This window comes from Pectinophora gossypiella, chromosome 3 (genome assembly GCF_024362695.1).
Source record: "Pectinophora gossypiella chromosome 3, ilPecGoss1.1, whole genome shotgun sequence".
Taxonomy (NCBI): Eukaryota; Metazoa; Arthropoda; class Insecta; order Lepidoptera; family Gelechiidae; genus Pectinophora; species Pectinophora gossypiella.
In genome coordinates, this window is record NC_065406.1 from 7,380,387 (window position 1) to 7,397,337 (window position 16,951).

The 16,951-nt window shown below is 36.5% G+C and overlaps 2 protein-coding genes and 1 long non-coding RNA gene across 3 annotated transcripts in view; all 3 read left to right on the top strand.

Annotated features, from left to right (window-relative positions):
• Positions 1 to 16,951, top strand: part of LOC126382278 (odorant receptor 85c-like) — a 33,117-nt gene that overhangs the window by 9,634 nt on the left and 6,532 nt on the right. The gene's annotated exons all lie outside the window — the stretch shown is intronic.
• LOC126381785 (uncharacterized) lies at positions 8,656 to 14,152 on the top strand. Its single transcript, XR_007568965.1, has 2 exons — positions 8,656 to 8,780; positions 14,007 to 14,152. It is a non-coding gene; the product is annotated as an uncharacterized LOC126381785 (long non-coding RNA).
• Positions 8,787 to 13,930, top strand: LOC126381771 (uncharacterized). Its single transcript, XM_050031245.1, has 2 exons — positions 8,787 to 9,107; positions 13,234 to 13,930. The coding sequence occupies exons 1-2, from the start codon at positions 8,822 to 8,824 to the stop codon at positions 13,899 to 13,901; spliced, it is 954 nt and encodes a 317-aa protein (XP_049887202.1). The 5' UTR covers positions 8,787 to 8,821; the 3' UTR covers positions 13,902 to 13,930.

The following is a 16,951-nucleotide window of genomic DNA, read 5'->3' on the forward strand; positions in this document are numbered from 1 at the left end:
AAATAGGGTCTGTATTTTAAAAGATAATTGAGTCTACCGATAGAGACATAACTCATGGTAAAAACTCCCAAGTAATTATTGCCATCTTAGGCAAAGCCACAATAAGTCACGTAGGCATAAAACCCCGGGCTATCTGAGTGTACTCAGTGATAAAAGAATCTAAAATAGGCCTACTCTATACCAAATAATAAGCTTTCTTAAAACCCAAAATTAAATAAGCATTATGTTTCCATGGAGGAGCTCGGTGGCGCAGCGGTAAACGCGCTCCGTCTGCGATTGTTGAAGTTAAACAACTTTTGCAAAGGCCGGTCACAGGATGGGTGACCACAAAAAAAAGTTTTCATCTCCAGGTCCTCCGTGCTTCGGAAGGCACGTTAAGCCGTTGGTCCCGACTGCAGTCGTTAATAACCATCAATCCGCACTGGGCCCGCGTGATGGTTTAAGGCCCGATCTCCCTATGCATCCATAGGGAAGGCCCGTGCCCCAGCAGTGGGGACGTTAATGGGTTGATGATGATGATGATGAATTGAAAATAACACACCTCTAAAAGGAGTGCCGTCTTTTTTATGGTAAGTAGAAGAAAGAGATGCTCAGAGCTACTTTTAAAACTGTCAAGATAAAATAAAACTAAATCGTCTGCCACTATTGCATTTTAATTTATTTTAGTTAACGATCGTAAAACCTTTGCAATTTGCAGTAGTGAATAGCGAGGTCGTTACAACCGCAATTTGTAGACATAAAATGTTAACATAACACAGTACTACCTATTTGCCCAAGTTAATATCCTTTTGTAACAACCCCCCCTTTCTTAAGAATACTTAAATAACCCCACACACTCAACTCCACGACTAAACTGACCAGGATTCGACCCTGGGTTATAGTCAAATTAACTGATTAAAATGGCCATTATTATTGTTGTGATCGTCTAGTATAAAAGTAGGACCTTATGTTGTGTTTTGTAGTAACTCAAATTCTTTTATATGAAGGTAGCTGAGTCAGATATGAATGCATGTTATTGAGGGCATGTAAATAAAGAATAATACTAACTTAATATACTACATATATACTTAATAACAATACAAATAGGTTATAATTATGTCACTATTGTAAATGAGAAAGTCAAGTAAGTATCTAAGTAATAGGGCAATGGAATGGAGGTTATTATAAATATTTATAGTTTAAAAAAACAGTCAAGTCAACGCCAAGCAAACCTAAACTTAATGACACTGATTAAAGCTTATAATTAAACAAGAGAGACTTACAAGAAGGTAAGAAATTAGTTAGTTATTTAAAATATGATTAGGAATTAAGTTTTATTATTGTAAAAGATCTAGGAACACAGGAAAAGGATTAGAATACCATACCAACAATGTAATAGTATAGGGTGCCGTTTCGAGCCCCGACCACGCTCACCGGCGAATGAGGCCCTACCCTGATTTAGGCCCCTCTCCGAAAGAACATATAGGTTTTTTATGGAATGATAAGCACATAAAATATGTGACATATCAGGAGCATTTGGTAAGATAAGTTGGTAGGTAAAGGGAAGAGCTTCCCAACACCAATTTCACATATGTCATAAAATTATTTAAGTTAGACAGATTTACATCCAATCTAACAACACAACTCATTGTGATGCATAGTTAGCACCATAGCCATGGCGCAAAAAGGTAAGTATGTGAGCGACTTAGCAACCGAAGGCAATACGCAGCTACTCATCACTGTCCTCCCCCCAATACACCACAGTGCAAGAGGATCAACAGAAGCAGAGACTACCGAACTGGATTGACCCCGAGTATACTAAGCAAAAATGTCCCTAACGTCCCTACTATGGCTTCAGCGGCATTGCAATAACACCAGCCATAGGAATAAGTATGAGTGTGAGATGGATGGTCATGAATATGACACCAACCATGAATCACAAGAATATATGCAGTCAAACTGGATGTAATTGTTATGCATAAGTGCATTATTGCAATAATATTGCATATTAGTAAGCAAACAAGTTGCATAGTGAAATTAGGCCAGGTAAACCCCTGGACAAGGTATAGGTTGTAAAGTTAGGTATGTCACTAACTAGCAGCAGTGACATTAAGGTATTATCAGGTAGATGAATAGTAAAATAACACAAATAAATTGTGTTGAATTGGTTTGTATATCAGTGTAATCAAGCCAGGCAGGCCCGGACAATACAGTAAGTATATAGAAGTCATGTTAAGTCACATAGGTGAAATAACAACACAGATTCAGAGTATATAAGTTTATTCAAAAGCCATTATCAATACCATTACCTTCATCTCATGGTATCCAGACTTTTATAATTCAATTCAAATTAGTAATTAATTGTATTATTTACATGGCTTGATAAGCCACAATAAGCTGATAGGTCCAGAGTGGGTCATAATAAATTTACATTATAACACAAGAGGACAAAGTTGACCCATACCATACAATACTGATTATATGGCATCGGCTAGAGTCTTCATACTCGAAAGCATCGCCACGCACAACCGCTCATCAGGAGGAGGCAATCCAACCTGACTATCCAAGTCGCAGCGCTGGCTCGATACTGATTATCTAGCTTCATCTCATATTGGCGGATGGTCATCCTGTCCCAATATCAGAAAGAAGGTCATGGATAATAATATCTCACCGCCCCACTCCTGTAGATAGCTGTATCTCCCAAAGCACCACTATAGAACAATCCAGAACCATGTTACAGTGGTAACAACAACTGTTCCTACAATTATTCTACATTGACACAGTGAGGTAGCAGGCCGTAAACCATAAAGGTTCACCCTGTGTAACTTCAGATTGGTTTTCGAATAGAATCCTCAGGGGAATTCTAACTACAATAAAACACAGCAAGATTACAATCCAACCTGGACCAACAGTCTAGGTTCACAATATAAGGTAAAAATCTAAATCCATGAGGTTACCTCTAAAACAAGGATACCTCATTCTGCATACTGATCTCCCCATTTCCAAGCAATAATTATATTACCTCGAAATGCGGATCCCAACACACAGAACTACAAGAAGAACATTTTTGTTCAGTCTATGTGGCAATATGTACAATTTTCATTGTAAACATTGACACACAGCCCAAACATAACCAATAAGATAATAAAATCCAGTCAGAATATATCGCAAGCAGTCATTCCCTACGCGTCAGTAAAGTGTCAGTCAAAAAGTTAAATAGATAAACATACATAAACTACATAAAATAACATAAATAATAACAAAACACAAACAAAGGTAAACAATCACAAGTAGCACATGATCCCTACGTTCGCAAGCTTCCCTACACACTTTTGACACATCCTACTCCTATCGGGCCCTATCTTTAGCGTAAAATTGTACCTGTCGTCTGAGATCTGATGATCTCAGACCTGTTTCCAACGATGCCTGTAAGAAAAAGGTAATTAGTACACTACACTTCCTATTTTAATCCTAACAGGGTCCCTACAGCGCACTCCGCGGACTTTTGTCGGACAAAACCTACATATTTCACGTAATCTACGCACGGAAGCTAATTCTAATCCCTATTCTATCGCGGTAGACGACCAGCTACACCACGGAAGGTTCGGATAGCTGATTAAAGATCAAATTTACATGTTTTGACAAAATAACAATCGCGCACTGTAATCCTGAGCTACGGAGCTCTCAGAAGTCGCGACAGCTGGTAATCCAGCAGAACGGATCCCTACCGACTTACAGAAACTCTAGTCCGACTTGAATTTTCTAAAACCGGCAGCACCTCCTGCTGTTCTTGCTCCGAGCGAAGTCCCCAAAAAATCGTGCAAAACCCCTTTTATACCCGTTATGCTCCGTCCCATCTCTCAGGCAATCGCGATATTGCTACCACTAGCGCCTCAAAAACATCCAAATGACATTTACCCGACATTGACAATCGAGGTATTTATTGAAAATCTCATACTTCCTATTGACATAAAAATATTCATTAAATTTTATTTTTATTCCTAAGTAGACTATAATACTAATGATGTTATTTATTTAATCAAATTCTATTTAATTTATCAAATCAGAACTGCAGAATTTTAGATAAAAAATATATCCAATTTTGTAGAATTTCTAAAAAGCCAAACACTCGCTCGACCATTTGCCTGACGTTTCTCGCACACATCTCTAATTTACATAATCTACACAAACCAAGCTCCTCAACCTTATTGGCTGTTTCTCTGTGTACGCGAAAAATGGCGTGACTTCTGGATTGTTCTATTTTAGGGTCTAAAACGCGTACAATACAACACCTTGTCAACAATCCAAAAACGGTTCCGTTTTTGGAGACAAAAACCATGAATAATACCTAAATTCCTCTATATCTCTTAAACTGTGACAATTAGGTAGCTGAAACTTTCAAAAACAATGCATCTCCATTGCCATCACAACTACAAATTCAAAGAAACACAATAAATCAAACATTTAAAAAGATCCCCCACTCTACAAACCCGATCCTCCAATGCATGTTTTGGCTTGTCATTAACAACGACAACATACTAGCAATATAAAATTCACGATCAATTCACGTTCATGTTTTTGTTCACTAAATGTTCTTTCAATTGTAGGCACGGAACCCCTCAAAATAATGCGATTCACACTTGGCATTATTTTAGTTTTACTTTTTTTTCCATGATTTTTTCAATTTTCACGAATTACAGTTCTAAAAAATTAGAATAATATTTTAAACGATAGGTACGAACTTCGTATGCTTTATAAATCAATTTCAACAAGAAATACTACGTAATATAGCTATTATTTTCAATTTTGTAAAATATACCAGCTCAAAACCCTTCATTCATATATTTTTACATCGACACCCTTTTGGTGCTTGCTACTCCCGCGAAAATTCAAACTATCCTAATGTCTATTTTTGTATTTTAAATAATTTTATTCCATAAATTCGTACATATTCTTCCAAAATAACATCCCTATCTCGAATCCTAATTAACAAACTCTAAAATTTCGTATACCTTTTTATAATCTATGTATTCCTGTGACGTAAACTGAACATATCCTTCATTCGTTCTCACAGTTAAACAAAACACTTGAATCAAGTAGTGTGGTTTGTATTGTTTGGACAATTAGTGTACTTTTTGTGTTAAATATAATTATGAAACCTTTCAGATCGTGTTTAATACGACTACAGAATAGTGGGAAACATAATGGAAGGAAGACAAAATAAGATGCAACGTACGGGTTTTAGCTACAATAATTAGTAAGATTGAAGACTTCTTGACGATGTTTATAATGTATCCTATAAAATATTCACTCGCCAGGTAAGAAATTAATAAATACCTTTTGTATTCGTTAAGTATTTTATAGAGAAATTCGTAGTGCAAAAAGTCACTGTTTCAACCATTTGTTCCAATTTTTCTTATGATAATTTCAACTATCAAACAGCAATCAAGCAAAATTTTATTACTTAACTCCATGTGTGGAGAGATAGTTCTTATCAGGACTACAAGAATTATTTGAATCTGTTTAGGATTTAATGAGATATTAACAGATGAAATTTTTCAAATATTCCTTAGATTCCTACACATGCTCAGTCACTAACAACCTTGTTTTATTGATGAGTAATATAATAATTAGTAAATTACATACCTACCAGACATGAAATCAACCAATAGTTTCTGGACTGATAAATAAAATATAAAGTTATTAGCAAAACGGTTTCGGTTAAAACTGGCTTTCATGATGAGATTTGATCTCCCTTCATAATGTTTTAAGAATAAGAATGAATCCTACTCCTATTGTACTTACGTGTTTTTATTAGTTTATTAGAGTCCTGTGAGTCATAAATAATACCTGTAGAAACAATAAGTAAATGCAAGTCATCGTCTTAGTAGGTACTAGACAGTGATTATGCTCTTACATAAAATTTACCCCTAATTTCAGTTATGAATTACTTTCAGAATCGTCCAAAGATCCAGTAGAGACAGATATCTACTCCAAACCTGGAATCTGTTGCAGAATATTAAAAAATTATGGGAAAACAAATGTGAATGACGGACAGATTTAGCAAGATGAAAGATTTAAGCCTACAAGCACGCTACTGTTTCTCACATCAAAGGTACATTGTTAATTATGAACATCAATAGTAAATAAAGCAGTTTTGGAGAAAAATAGTATGTTTCATTAATAATACCCTGGTTGATTATTTTTATTGATATCGTACAGCTCCATCTATTGGCAAGCTATGGTACTACAATGACTTCTAGCTATCAAGCTGCCTAGAATTGAAGTCCTGCTTTTCACAAATGTCAGTCCTTTTCCCACTCCATCTATGTACGAGTAGACGCACTTATCCAAATCTATTCCCTAATAGATGGCGTTAAATTTATAAATTAATAAAAATAGTTGGCTTATAGAAAACATTAGATTCAAATTAAGAAATAAGTAGTTTCATAATGGTATACATAAACATAAACAGCCTATATACGTCCCACTGCAGGGCACAGACACACATAATGGTATAATCACTAGAATATCATTATCACTTCCATATAGGTTTGTGCATACATACACACATACACAAACTCACGCCTACCTCCCACCAGGGCAAGCTGAGACCACTGAATTCCTTTTGTTTGTAGGTCTATGAAATTATGAAACTTAAAGGTGAAACAAAGCCTACATGTTTCTCAAAGTTCTAATTATGTTTTTCCTGTCTAAAGTCATAAAAACAAAAGAATATTATAATAATAAAAATATAAATTCAAAAAGACGAAAATAATAAATAAATGTCGAAAAAAATATTTCACCCCATAGCCAAACCTTTTAGTTACTGTTAAGTACTAAGTTTTAGACAAATATTTGAACACATTATTGATGTACATTAAAGTTTATTGAAAAGAACCTAGATGATTCCATCCGCGACGATTATTGTGGTGCGTTCTGTTACAATCGCCCCCTAAATTATTACGTAGTTTATCGTAGTGATAATTTATAAAAAATAAAAGAAACGCCACAATAAGCTAGCTTTAAATAAATAAAGCAAACATCTTATTAAACCTTTATTCAATCTTATATACCTACAATGACAATTTATCTAATTTCCCCCCAGGAATGACCGTCAACTCAAGAGTAAATAAATACTAAAATAATAGCAATATTTGAAAATAAAATAAGTAAATAGAATATTTTATTCAAAAATACTGTAACCATAATGATATACAAGAACTCTCATGTAAGTATACAGGTATACTAAAATGTTTCCTATAAATAAATAAAATTATTTACTACTGTCTACTCCTATGGGAACACGAGCGTGATGTCAAAATATTACTATATATAAAAAAAAAACAAAAATATCATAATTATACATCAATAATATTATTAAATAACCATAATAATTAATAATATACTAATTATTTTAGTAATTAAATCCTTATTGAATATGATTATTTTAAAGATAAATTTAATAAATATCTCTTATAACAATTCCCATAATAACAATAAAAAAGAATATATAACAAAACAAAAATAAATAAATAATTACTCAATAATTGAGTAATAAACAAAACAAAAGTAAACTATTTAAAATTATTTAAAAGAAATCTATCAAATTCAATTAAATCTAAATATAAAGATAATGATTTCAATACAACTAGCGCCATCTATGAGAGAACATTGGAACTAATGGAAGTAGGTCAAGTCAATAACCTAACCTATAATCCGGTCAACGACCACTTATCCCTGACCTCGATCAATGACCTCGACTAATGACCCCCGGTATCAATGACCTTGACCAATAAAACCGATCAATGACCCCGTGTCAATGACCCGGTATCAATGACCTTGACCAATAAAACCGATCAATGACCCCGTGTCAATGACCCGGTATGAATGACCTTGACCAATAAACCGATCAATGACCCCGACCATTGACCCTTCCGATTATTGACCTTGATCAACACTAACCCTAGCTAAATTACCTACCTTGGTCAACAATAACCCTATTTAAATTACCCGCGTATCACAACCGCGGTCATCAACACGTTTACGTTAATAAACTAAACATACAATAACAAGCAAATAAAACATTTAAAATCCCTATCTAATTTTAATCTAACTTATTATATAAAAAATAATAATAATACGATATCAAAAACAAAACAATTAAATAATACATATCAACGCACTCTAGCGGTGAACAATGGAACTAATAATTTGTCCGTCGATATGAGACTCTATGCGAAGTCTATCTAATAAAATGTCAAACTAATACTCCTACTCGTCACCAGATGGCAGGCAAAATAAAGCATCTATACACGAACCGATTAATATCGATTTTAGTTTAGATCGATCGATTTTGTTAATTATTTTTTTTTTTTTTATAAAAGTAAGATAAACCTACATCAAAACGTAACAAATTACATTCTATAGCCTTAGATAAATTGTATCTATAAAAATACTAAATAAACACGCTTATTTAATAAAAAAAAAAAAAAAAATGTTTGCCTTTGTCAAACTATGAACTTAAAACAAGGCTGTATGTAAGATGATCCTTGTCTACGTAATAAGATGAACCAAAAACAAACAAATTTAATGTCAGATTGACAACTGGAGAGAACCATTCGTTGTATTACGATTATTTCGTCGTGATTATTAAAGAGAATTTGCTTGCTTAGGACTGCGTTAGGAGAAGAGAAGGATTGCACACGAGTTCTGAGTTTGTCTCAAAATTTTTGTGTTAATTGTGTATTATTCTCCCCTTTGCATTGTTTAATCGTATTTGTTCTGTCCATTGGTGTTGGGTAAGTGTTTTGTGCTTATTTAATGCCAGGTATCGTCGACGATGTCGTCGATTCCACCTAAACCACCGGACCCATGTGCTCGCGTGCAGGATAGTGACTGTTCTGGCCAGGAAGTAGAGATGGCTGATATGCCGCCTCCAAGCCGTAAACGCCGAGACGATTTAGACACTAATATTGATATCCCCAAAAAAACTAAAAATTCTCCATCTGACTCACTGCAAAACATTTGGGTTCATGAAAGCTTCGCCGACTCGAAAAAATACACTGATAATGACGACGGTCCCTTCATTGTCCATGTATCTCGTCAGGAAACTCACCCCAAAGCAGGTACCACCATTAGCCCAATCCAATTTGGCAAGTTATTAACTCATGCAAAAGTCACTGATGTTGCACGAAATGGAGTTAAGTTGGCGGGTCGCAACCGCATTTCCATTGAGTTCTTGTCCCCAGAGGCGGCAAATAACTTCCTGACAAACCCCTTGTTAGAGTCAAGTAGATTCTCTGCCATTATACCTACCTATAATATCACAAGGATGGGAATTATCCGTGGTGTTCCAACAGACTGGAGTTTATCTGAGTTTGTGGACAATGTTGAACTCCCAGATGGCTGTGGCCACATTTGTAAAGTCCGTAGACTAAACCGGAAAGTCTCAAAAGATGGTAATAATGAATGGGTCCCTACAGGCACTGTTGTTGTTACATTTACGGGTCAAACACTCCCTCAAAAAATTTTCTGTTTTTATACTTCACTTCCAGTGGAAGTGTACGAGCTACCCACCATTCAATGCCACAATTGTTGTCGATTTGGACACATTGCCAACGCCTGTCGCTCCAATAAACCTAGGTGCTTCCGATGCGCCCAACCTCACGCTGGGAACAACTGTTCCGTTCCAGAGGCAAATGCTACTTGTTTACTTTGTTTAGGTAGACACTTTGCCACAAGTAAATCTTGCCCAGAGCTTGGTCGACAAAAAGTAATTAAAATTACTATGGCTCAAGAGAACATCTCCTTCCCAGAGGCCTCAGCTAAGGTGCCACCGGTTCGCCGTGCGTATGCTGACGTGGCAAAAACTTTGTTTGCCCCAGTAGCTCCTCCACAATCTCCTCCATCACCCCATAGATTTATATCATACTCACAGCCTCACAGCCAATCAAGTTATCGGAAAACAGTTTTTACTCCGGTAGTGCGCCCAAGAGCTCCCTCGAGTCCGGGATATGATCGTGTAGCCCATCAGGCCTTAATTTCAGATAGAGATCCACCAGCCCCTAATAATGGGGTTTGTTTAAATAACTCTCCTACACCGAGAGGAGATAATCTGTTGGACCTTTTAGTGTCAATGCTTGTCAATATATTGAATAGATATAGTGATTTTTCACCACCGTCCCACGTTGCCAATTTGTTAGGAGACTTGTCAAATGTTATTAACAAAATTCAAAATTATTCAGTGGAACGCTCAGAGTCTACGTCCTAAGAAACATGAAGCCTTACTCATGATTAATTCTCACGATCCAGGAGTCTTTGCTATCTCGGAGACTTGGTTTATACCGGGATCCTATTTTAGGCTACCGGGCTTCTCCTGTCTCCGGGATGACAGAGCTGATGGATATGCTGGTGTTGCATTGTTTATTAAATCTACATTTACGTACTCCCGTATTCCTCTTCCAACTATAACAGGTATCAATGCCATTGCTGCCAAAATCCAAAATGTAACCATTATTTGCATTTATATTCCTAATCCCAGTGTAATTTCAATCTCGGACATTGAGTCAATTTTCTCCCACGTCTCTGGACCTGTTATTATTGTAGGGGATTTTAACATGTCACATTTAATATGGGGTGGTCCTGATTATGACCCCATCGGCTGTGATCTGGTCGACTTGATGGACTCCAGGAATCTTTGCCTCCTTAACGATGGCTCTCCAACGAGATATACTGCTCCGGACCGCAGAGTCAGCGCTGTTGACCTATCTATGTGCTCACCGGATATTAGATCTATGATCTCTTGGCAAATCCTACAAGAGAAATTTGGAAGCGATCACTACGTTATTGTTATTTCGTTTGACCAACCATCCCCTTCCCTCAGGTCTTTCGAACCCTTATTAAAATATCGTCTGTCTCGCGCAAATTGGGATAATTATTCTATTGAGGCTGATGCCAACTCTCATTCTGTCCCTCTCATCAATAATTCCAACGTTGAGGAAGGCTATAACCTTTTTGTTGAAGGCATTTGTAAAGCTGCAAACAATAACATCCCAATTAAAAAGTCTAAGATTGGTAGTAAAGTGTCTCCCCCTTGGTGGGATGTTCATTGTTCTGATATGTACAAACGCCGTAAAGAGGCAGAAATTAACTACTGCCTTACGATGACCATAGAGAACTATCTGCTTTTAAAAAAAATTTCAGCAGTTGCCAAACGTTTTTTCAAAAAAAAGAAACGGTCCTCATGGGTCCGATTCTGCCAGTCTCTTTCCCCTCGGACTCCTCCTTCCTTGTTATGGAGATCCATAAAACGTTTTAGGGGTTCTTTTTCTGGTCGTAGTTGCGACTCGAATGATTATTCAAAATGGATACATGAATTCACAAACAACCTGGCTCCTTTCTCGGCTGCTAACCATGACTGCTTATCTTCGCCATACCCTTCTGCTTTTCCTCATCACTCACTCAATGATCCATTTTCTATGGTAGAGCTTCTATCATCCCTTCAATCCCTTAGGGACTCATCACCTGGTATAGACGGTATCCCATATTCCTTTCTTAAAAAATCTGGCCAATTTACAAAATCTTTATTCCTTTCAATAGTTAACAAATTTTTTGAAACAGCTTTTGTTCCAGAGTCTTGGAAAAACCAGATAATTATCCCAATTTTAAAACCAGGGAAAAACCCTTCGAAATGCTCTTCCTACAGACCTATTGCTCTTTCATCAACCCTTTGCAAGACCATGGAACATATGTTAAAAAGAAGGTTGGAGTGGTTTGTTGAAAGTAAGAATATTTTAGCTAAAACTCAGTATGGGTTCCGTAAAGGTTTGAGCACCACTGATAGTATAGCTATTCTAACCACAGACATTAGAATTGCCCTCTCCAACAACCAGTTCTTAGTGGGAGTATTCCTTGATATCTCCGCTGCCTATGACAATGTCCTGCTTCCAGTTCTCAGGCAGAAACTGCTCAATCTGAGTATCCCTGTGAGGCTAGCATATTTCGTATGTAACTTGTTGATGGAGAGATCAATACAGGTTCGCGTTCAAGGTTCCCTTCTGGAACCAAGGCGTGTATGGAGAGGTTTACCGCAGGGTTCTGTTCTTAGTCCCCTGCTTTACAGCCTTTATACTTACGACCTAGAACTATGTGTTAATTCTTTTTGCAATGTCCTCCAGTATGCTGACGATTTAGTCTTATATGTTTCGTCTGACTCGTTAGAAGAGGCAACTACCAAACTTAACCAAGCTCTCTTATACCTCGAAGATTGGCTGTCAGATCATGGCCTGTCCCTGTCTGTAGGGAAGAGTTCCGCGGTTGTATTTACTAGAAAAAGATCTTTTCCGGACGTTGACATATCCTTTGCGGGCGAACAAATCCCTGTCTGCCAAGGTGTAAAATTTTTGGGGATATATTTGGACAAAACTATGTCAGGCAAAGACCATCTAAATTATATCGTAGACAAATGCGAAAAAAACATTAATATTTTACGCTCCCTATCAGGTGTATGGTGGGGTTCTCACCCCTACTCTCAAAAACTAGTCTATAATGCTATTGTCCGTTCAATTTTTGATTATGGGTCTCTTGTTTTGGAGCCTTGCAATAAAACTGCGTTAAGAACTTTAGATAAAGTCCAATATCAGTGCCTGAGGATTATTCTGGGTGCAATGAAAAGTTCTCCCACAAATGCCCTTCAAGTAGAAGCCTTAGATCCCCCTCTAGACACTCGTAGATCTTATCTCGCTGACAGATATTTTTCTAAAGTTATTCAGTATAACAATCACCCTTTATTACCAAAGCTAGAACTTCTCTCATCTATTATCCCACGCAACAATTATTGGTTCCATAAAGAACATCCATGTCTTATTAAGAGTCTCCAAAAATTTAAGGCCCTTGAGTATAAATGCTTTCAAACAAATATAAACCCTCTTTTCTTGACTTCATTTGATTCTCTCCTTTTTAAACCGAATATCATGCTCAGTTTTGGAATATTAAAGGACTCACCTGGTGCAAATGCTATCTTTGATGACAAAATTAATAGTGCATATAATGATTGGTTGCATCTTTATACAGACGCTTCAAAGGCAGATGATGGACGGGTTGGTGCCGCTGTCTGGGCACCAAAGTACTCAACCCTTTTAAGCTTCAAATGTCCTCCAATATGTACCGTGTTCACAGGCGAAGCTGTTGCTCTATTAGAAGCTGTTAAATTTATACGTGCCCATAACTTCCAAAAAACTATTATCTTTTCAGATTCTTTGAGCTGTCTTTATGCAATCGACTCAAACCAATTTACCTCCATTTCTAAATCACCTTTAATCTTACAAGTCAGAGAAATCTTATATGATTGCCACATTAATAACATTGAAGTAGTCATTGCCTGGATACCAAGCCATACGGGAATCAGAGGTAATGAAGTAGTTGATTCATTTGCTAGGGAAGCAATAACGTCCGGATGTGCCGATCATTATCAGTTTTACGCGCTTGATCTCGCGTGTATGGCGAAAGTAGATTTAAATAAAGCTTGGCAAAAAAGTTGGGATCGTTCCAAGCAAGTAAAAGGGCGGTACTACGGAGATATCCAACCTGAAATTCCCTCAAAACCATGGTTTTTCCGTTATCGCTCGGCGGACAAACAAACCACATCGGTTATATGCCGGCTCCGTATCGGCCACGCGTGCACCCCACTAAATTTATTTAAACTGAAGATACGAAATTCTCCCATGTGTGACTGCGGAACTGAAGAAGGCTCCACAGATCACATTTTCTTCAACTGCCCCTTACAACCTATTTCTTTGTATGATATCCTGCCATCGAAAATTCCCAGGCCCATCAATATGAAATCCCTGCTTTTATTCACTAACACGCCTTTCATTAGACTATTTTGTAAATATATTCATAGATGTGACATTAAATTATAATTATCTGTTATACTGACCAAATATTAAATTACTGTTATTAAGTGTGCATTTGTGACGTTTTGTTTTGTCTGTCTGTGTGCTTAATATCGTGTTTTCCTATTTCAGGTAATACAATACTTATCCCTGGAATTGACTTTGGATAAATTTATCAGACATTCTCTATGGACAAGTGTCTTTTCTATACTTGACTCTGGCAGTAATGGTTGTCTACTATACGACGACCGGTTGCCATTAACCATAAAGTTGAAGTTGAAGTTGATTATTAAAGAAATCATTGTAAATAAGAAGATTCTACCTAGTAAAAACATATAAAAGATGACACAAGGTAATTATAAAAGTTTGGTTACTTAAAATAATACGTTATTACATTGGAAAACCTTCACTTGCATCTTGTTCACAACACGCTTACAATGCTATTTTGTTTTGTTTTCAGTTACGCGCATGTTTCTACATAACCTACAGCTTCGGAATGATAATATAGCCCTGCCTAACTATGCAAGAACGAAACCCTACAATGCTAACAAGTCAAAATGCCTATCGACCTACAGCCCTAGCCCTAGCCATACCTACACAGAAAATATATAATTAGATACATAGGGCGGGATACCTGCACCATGAGACCTAAGGCAACAGGTGGATAGTGGAAAGGAGAAGGTGTAGGAAGGATTTTCTTACTGCCAATCACACAGACTCATGTGACCGTGGTTAGGCTAAAGGTGTCTTGGCCACAGTAAGAGGATACTGAAAGTGACACATAGAAAATAATATAAGCATGCACAGTGAGATAAAACAAAAATGATACGGACACATTTCACAGTGAAATTAAAGTGAAATAATAATAAACAAAAACAAGCAGAATATGACAACTGTACTTATTATAATATGAATTAATATTAGAATGTTGATGATAACCAGACTCTTATTTATAATAATTTGATAGGTAAACCATAAGATTGAACCGTTTTAACATAAACTTCACCCCTTATGATATCAGGGTTGGTAGGTTAGTCTCAAACCCTTACTATTCACAAAAATAGAACGCCCCAGCTGGACATTTAAAATACATACATAACTTTACGCCCCCACATAATTCTCTAAGTACATACATAGCTTTACGCCCCCATATAATTCTTGAGGTACATACATAAGTTTACGCCTCCACATCATTATTGATGTACATACATAACTTTACGCCTCCACATCATTATTGTTGTACATACATAACTTTACGAGTCCTCATCATTCTTGATATACATACATAGCTTTACACCCCACATAATTCTTGAGGTACATACATAACTTTACGCCCCCTCATCACTATAAAGATACATACATAACTTTACACCTTTCCTAGGTTACATTAATACATACATAAACACTTCACACAGTTATAAACCCTAGTTTTACATACATACATATCAAATTTTCACGCCCCCGCATTAATCTAACCATACATACATGTCTTTATGTTTCCCTTAGATTTCATTAACACATACATAAACATTTCACATCTTTATAAACCCCTAGTTATATACACATACATATCAATTTTCACGCCCCCAAGACATCCAATCTTTTCCCAGCATTTGAGACCTCATAATCCTGGTCACGGCACCAAATTGTAACAACCCCCCCTTTCTTAAGAATACTTAAATAACCCCACACACTCAACTCCACGACTAAACTGACCAGGATTCGACCCTGGGTTATAGTCAAATTAACTGATTAAAATGGCCATTATTATTGTTGTGATCGTCTAGTATAAAAGTAGGACCTTATGTTGTGTTTTGTAGTAACTCAAATTCTTTTATATGAAGGTAGCTGAGTCAGATATGAATGCATGTTATTGAGGGCATGTAAATAAAGAATAATACTAACTTAATATACTACATATATACTTAATAACAATACAAATAGATTATAATTATGTCACTATTGTAAATGAGAAAGTCAAGTAAGTATCTAAGTAATAGGGCAATGGAATGGAGGTTATTATAAATATTTATAGTTTAAAAAAACAGTCAAGTCAACGCCAAGCAAACCTAAACTTAATGACACTGATTAAAGCTTATAATTAAACAAGAGAGACTTACAAGAAGGTAAGAAATTAGTTAGTTATTTAAAATATGATTAGGAATTAAGTTTTATTATTGTAAAAGATCTAGGAACACAGGAAAAGGATTAGAATACCATACCAACAATGTAATAGTATAGGGTGCCGTTTCGAGCCCCGACCACGCTCACCGGCGAATGAGGCCCTACCCTGATTTAGGCCCCTCTCCGAAAGAACATATAGGTTTTTTATGGAATGATAAGCACATAAAATATGTGACATATCAGGAGCATTTGGTAAGATAAGTTGGTAGGTAAAGGGAAGAGCTTCCCAACACCAATTTCACATATGTCATAAAATTATTTAAGTTAGACAGATTTACATCCAATCTAACAACACAACTCATTGTGATGCATAGTTAGCACCATAGCCATGGCGCAAAAAGGTAAGTATGTGAGCGACTTAGCAACCGAAGGCAATACGCAGCTACTCATCACTGTCCTCCCCCCAATACACCACAGTGCAAGAGGATCAACAGAAGCAGAGACTACCGAACTGGATTGACCCCGAGTATACTAAGCAAAAATGTCCCTAACGTCCCTACTATGGCTTCAGCGGCATTGCAATAACACCAGCCATAGGAATAAGTATGAGTGTGAGATGGATGGTCATGAATATGACACCAACCATGAATCACAAGAATATATGCAGTCAAACTGGATGTAATTGTTATGCATAAGTGCATTATTGCAATAATATTGCATATTAGTAAGCAAACAAGTTGCATAGTGAAATTAGGCCAGGTAAACCCCTGGACAAGGTATAGGTTGTAAAGTTAGGTATGTCACTAACTAGCAGCAGTGACATTAAGGTATTATCAGGTAGATGAATAGTAAAATAACACAAATAAATTGTGTTGAATTGGTTTGTATATCAGTGTAATCAAGCCAGGCAGGCCCGGACAATACAGTAAGTATATAGAAGTCATGTTAAGTCA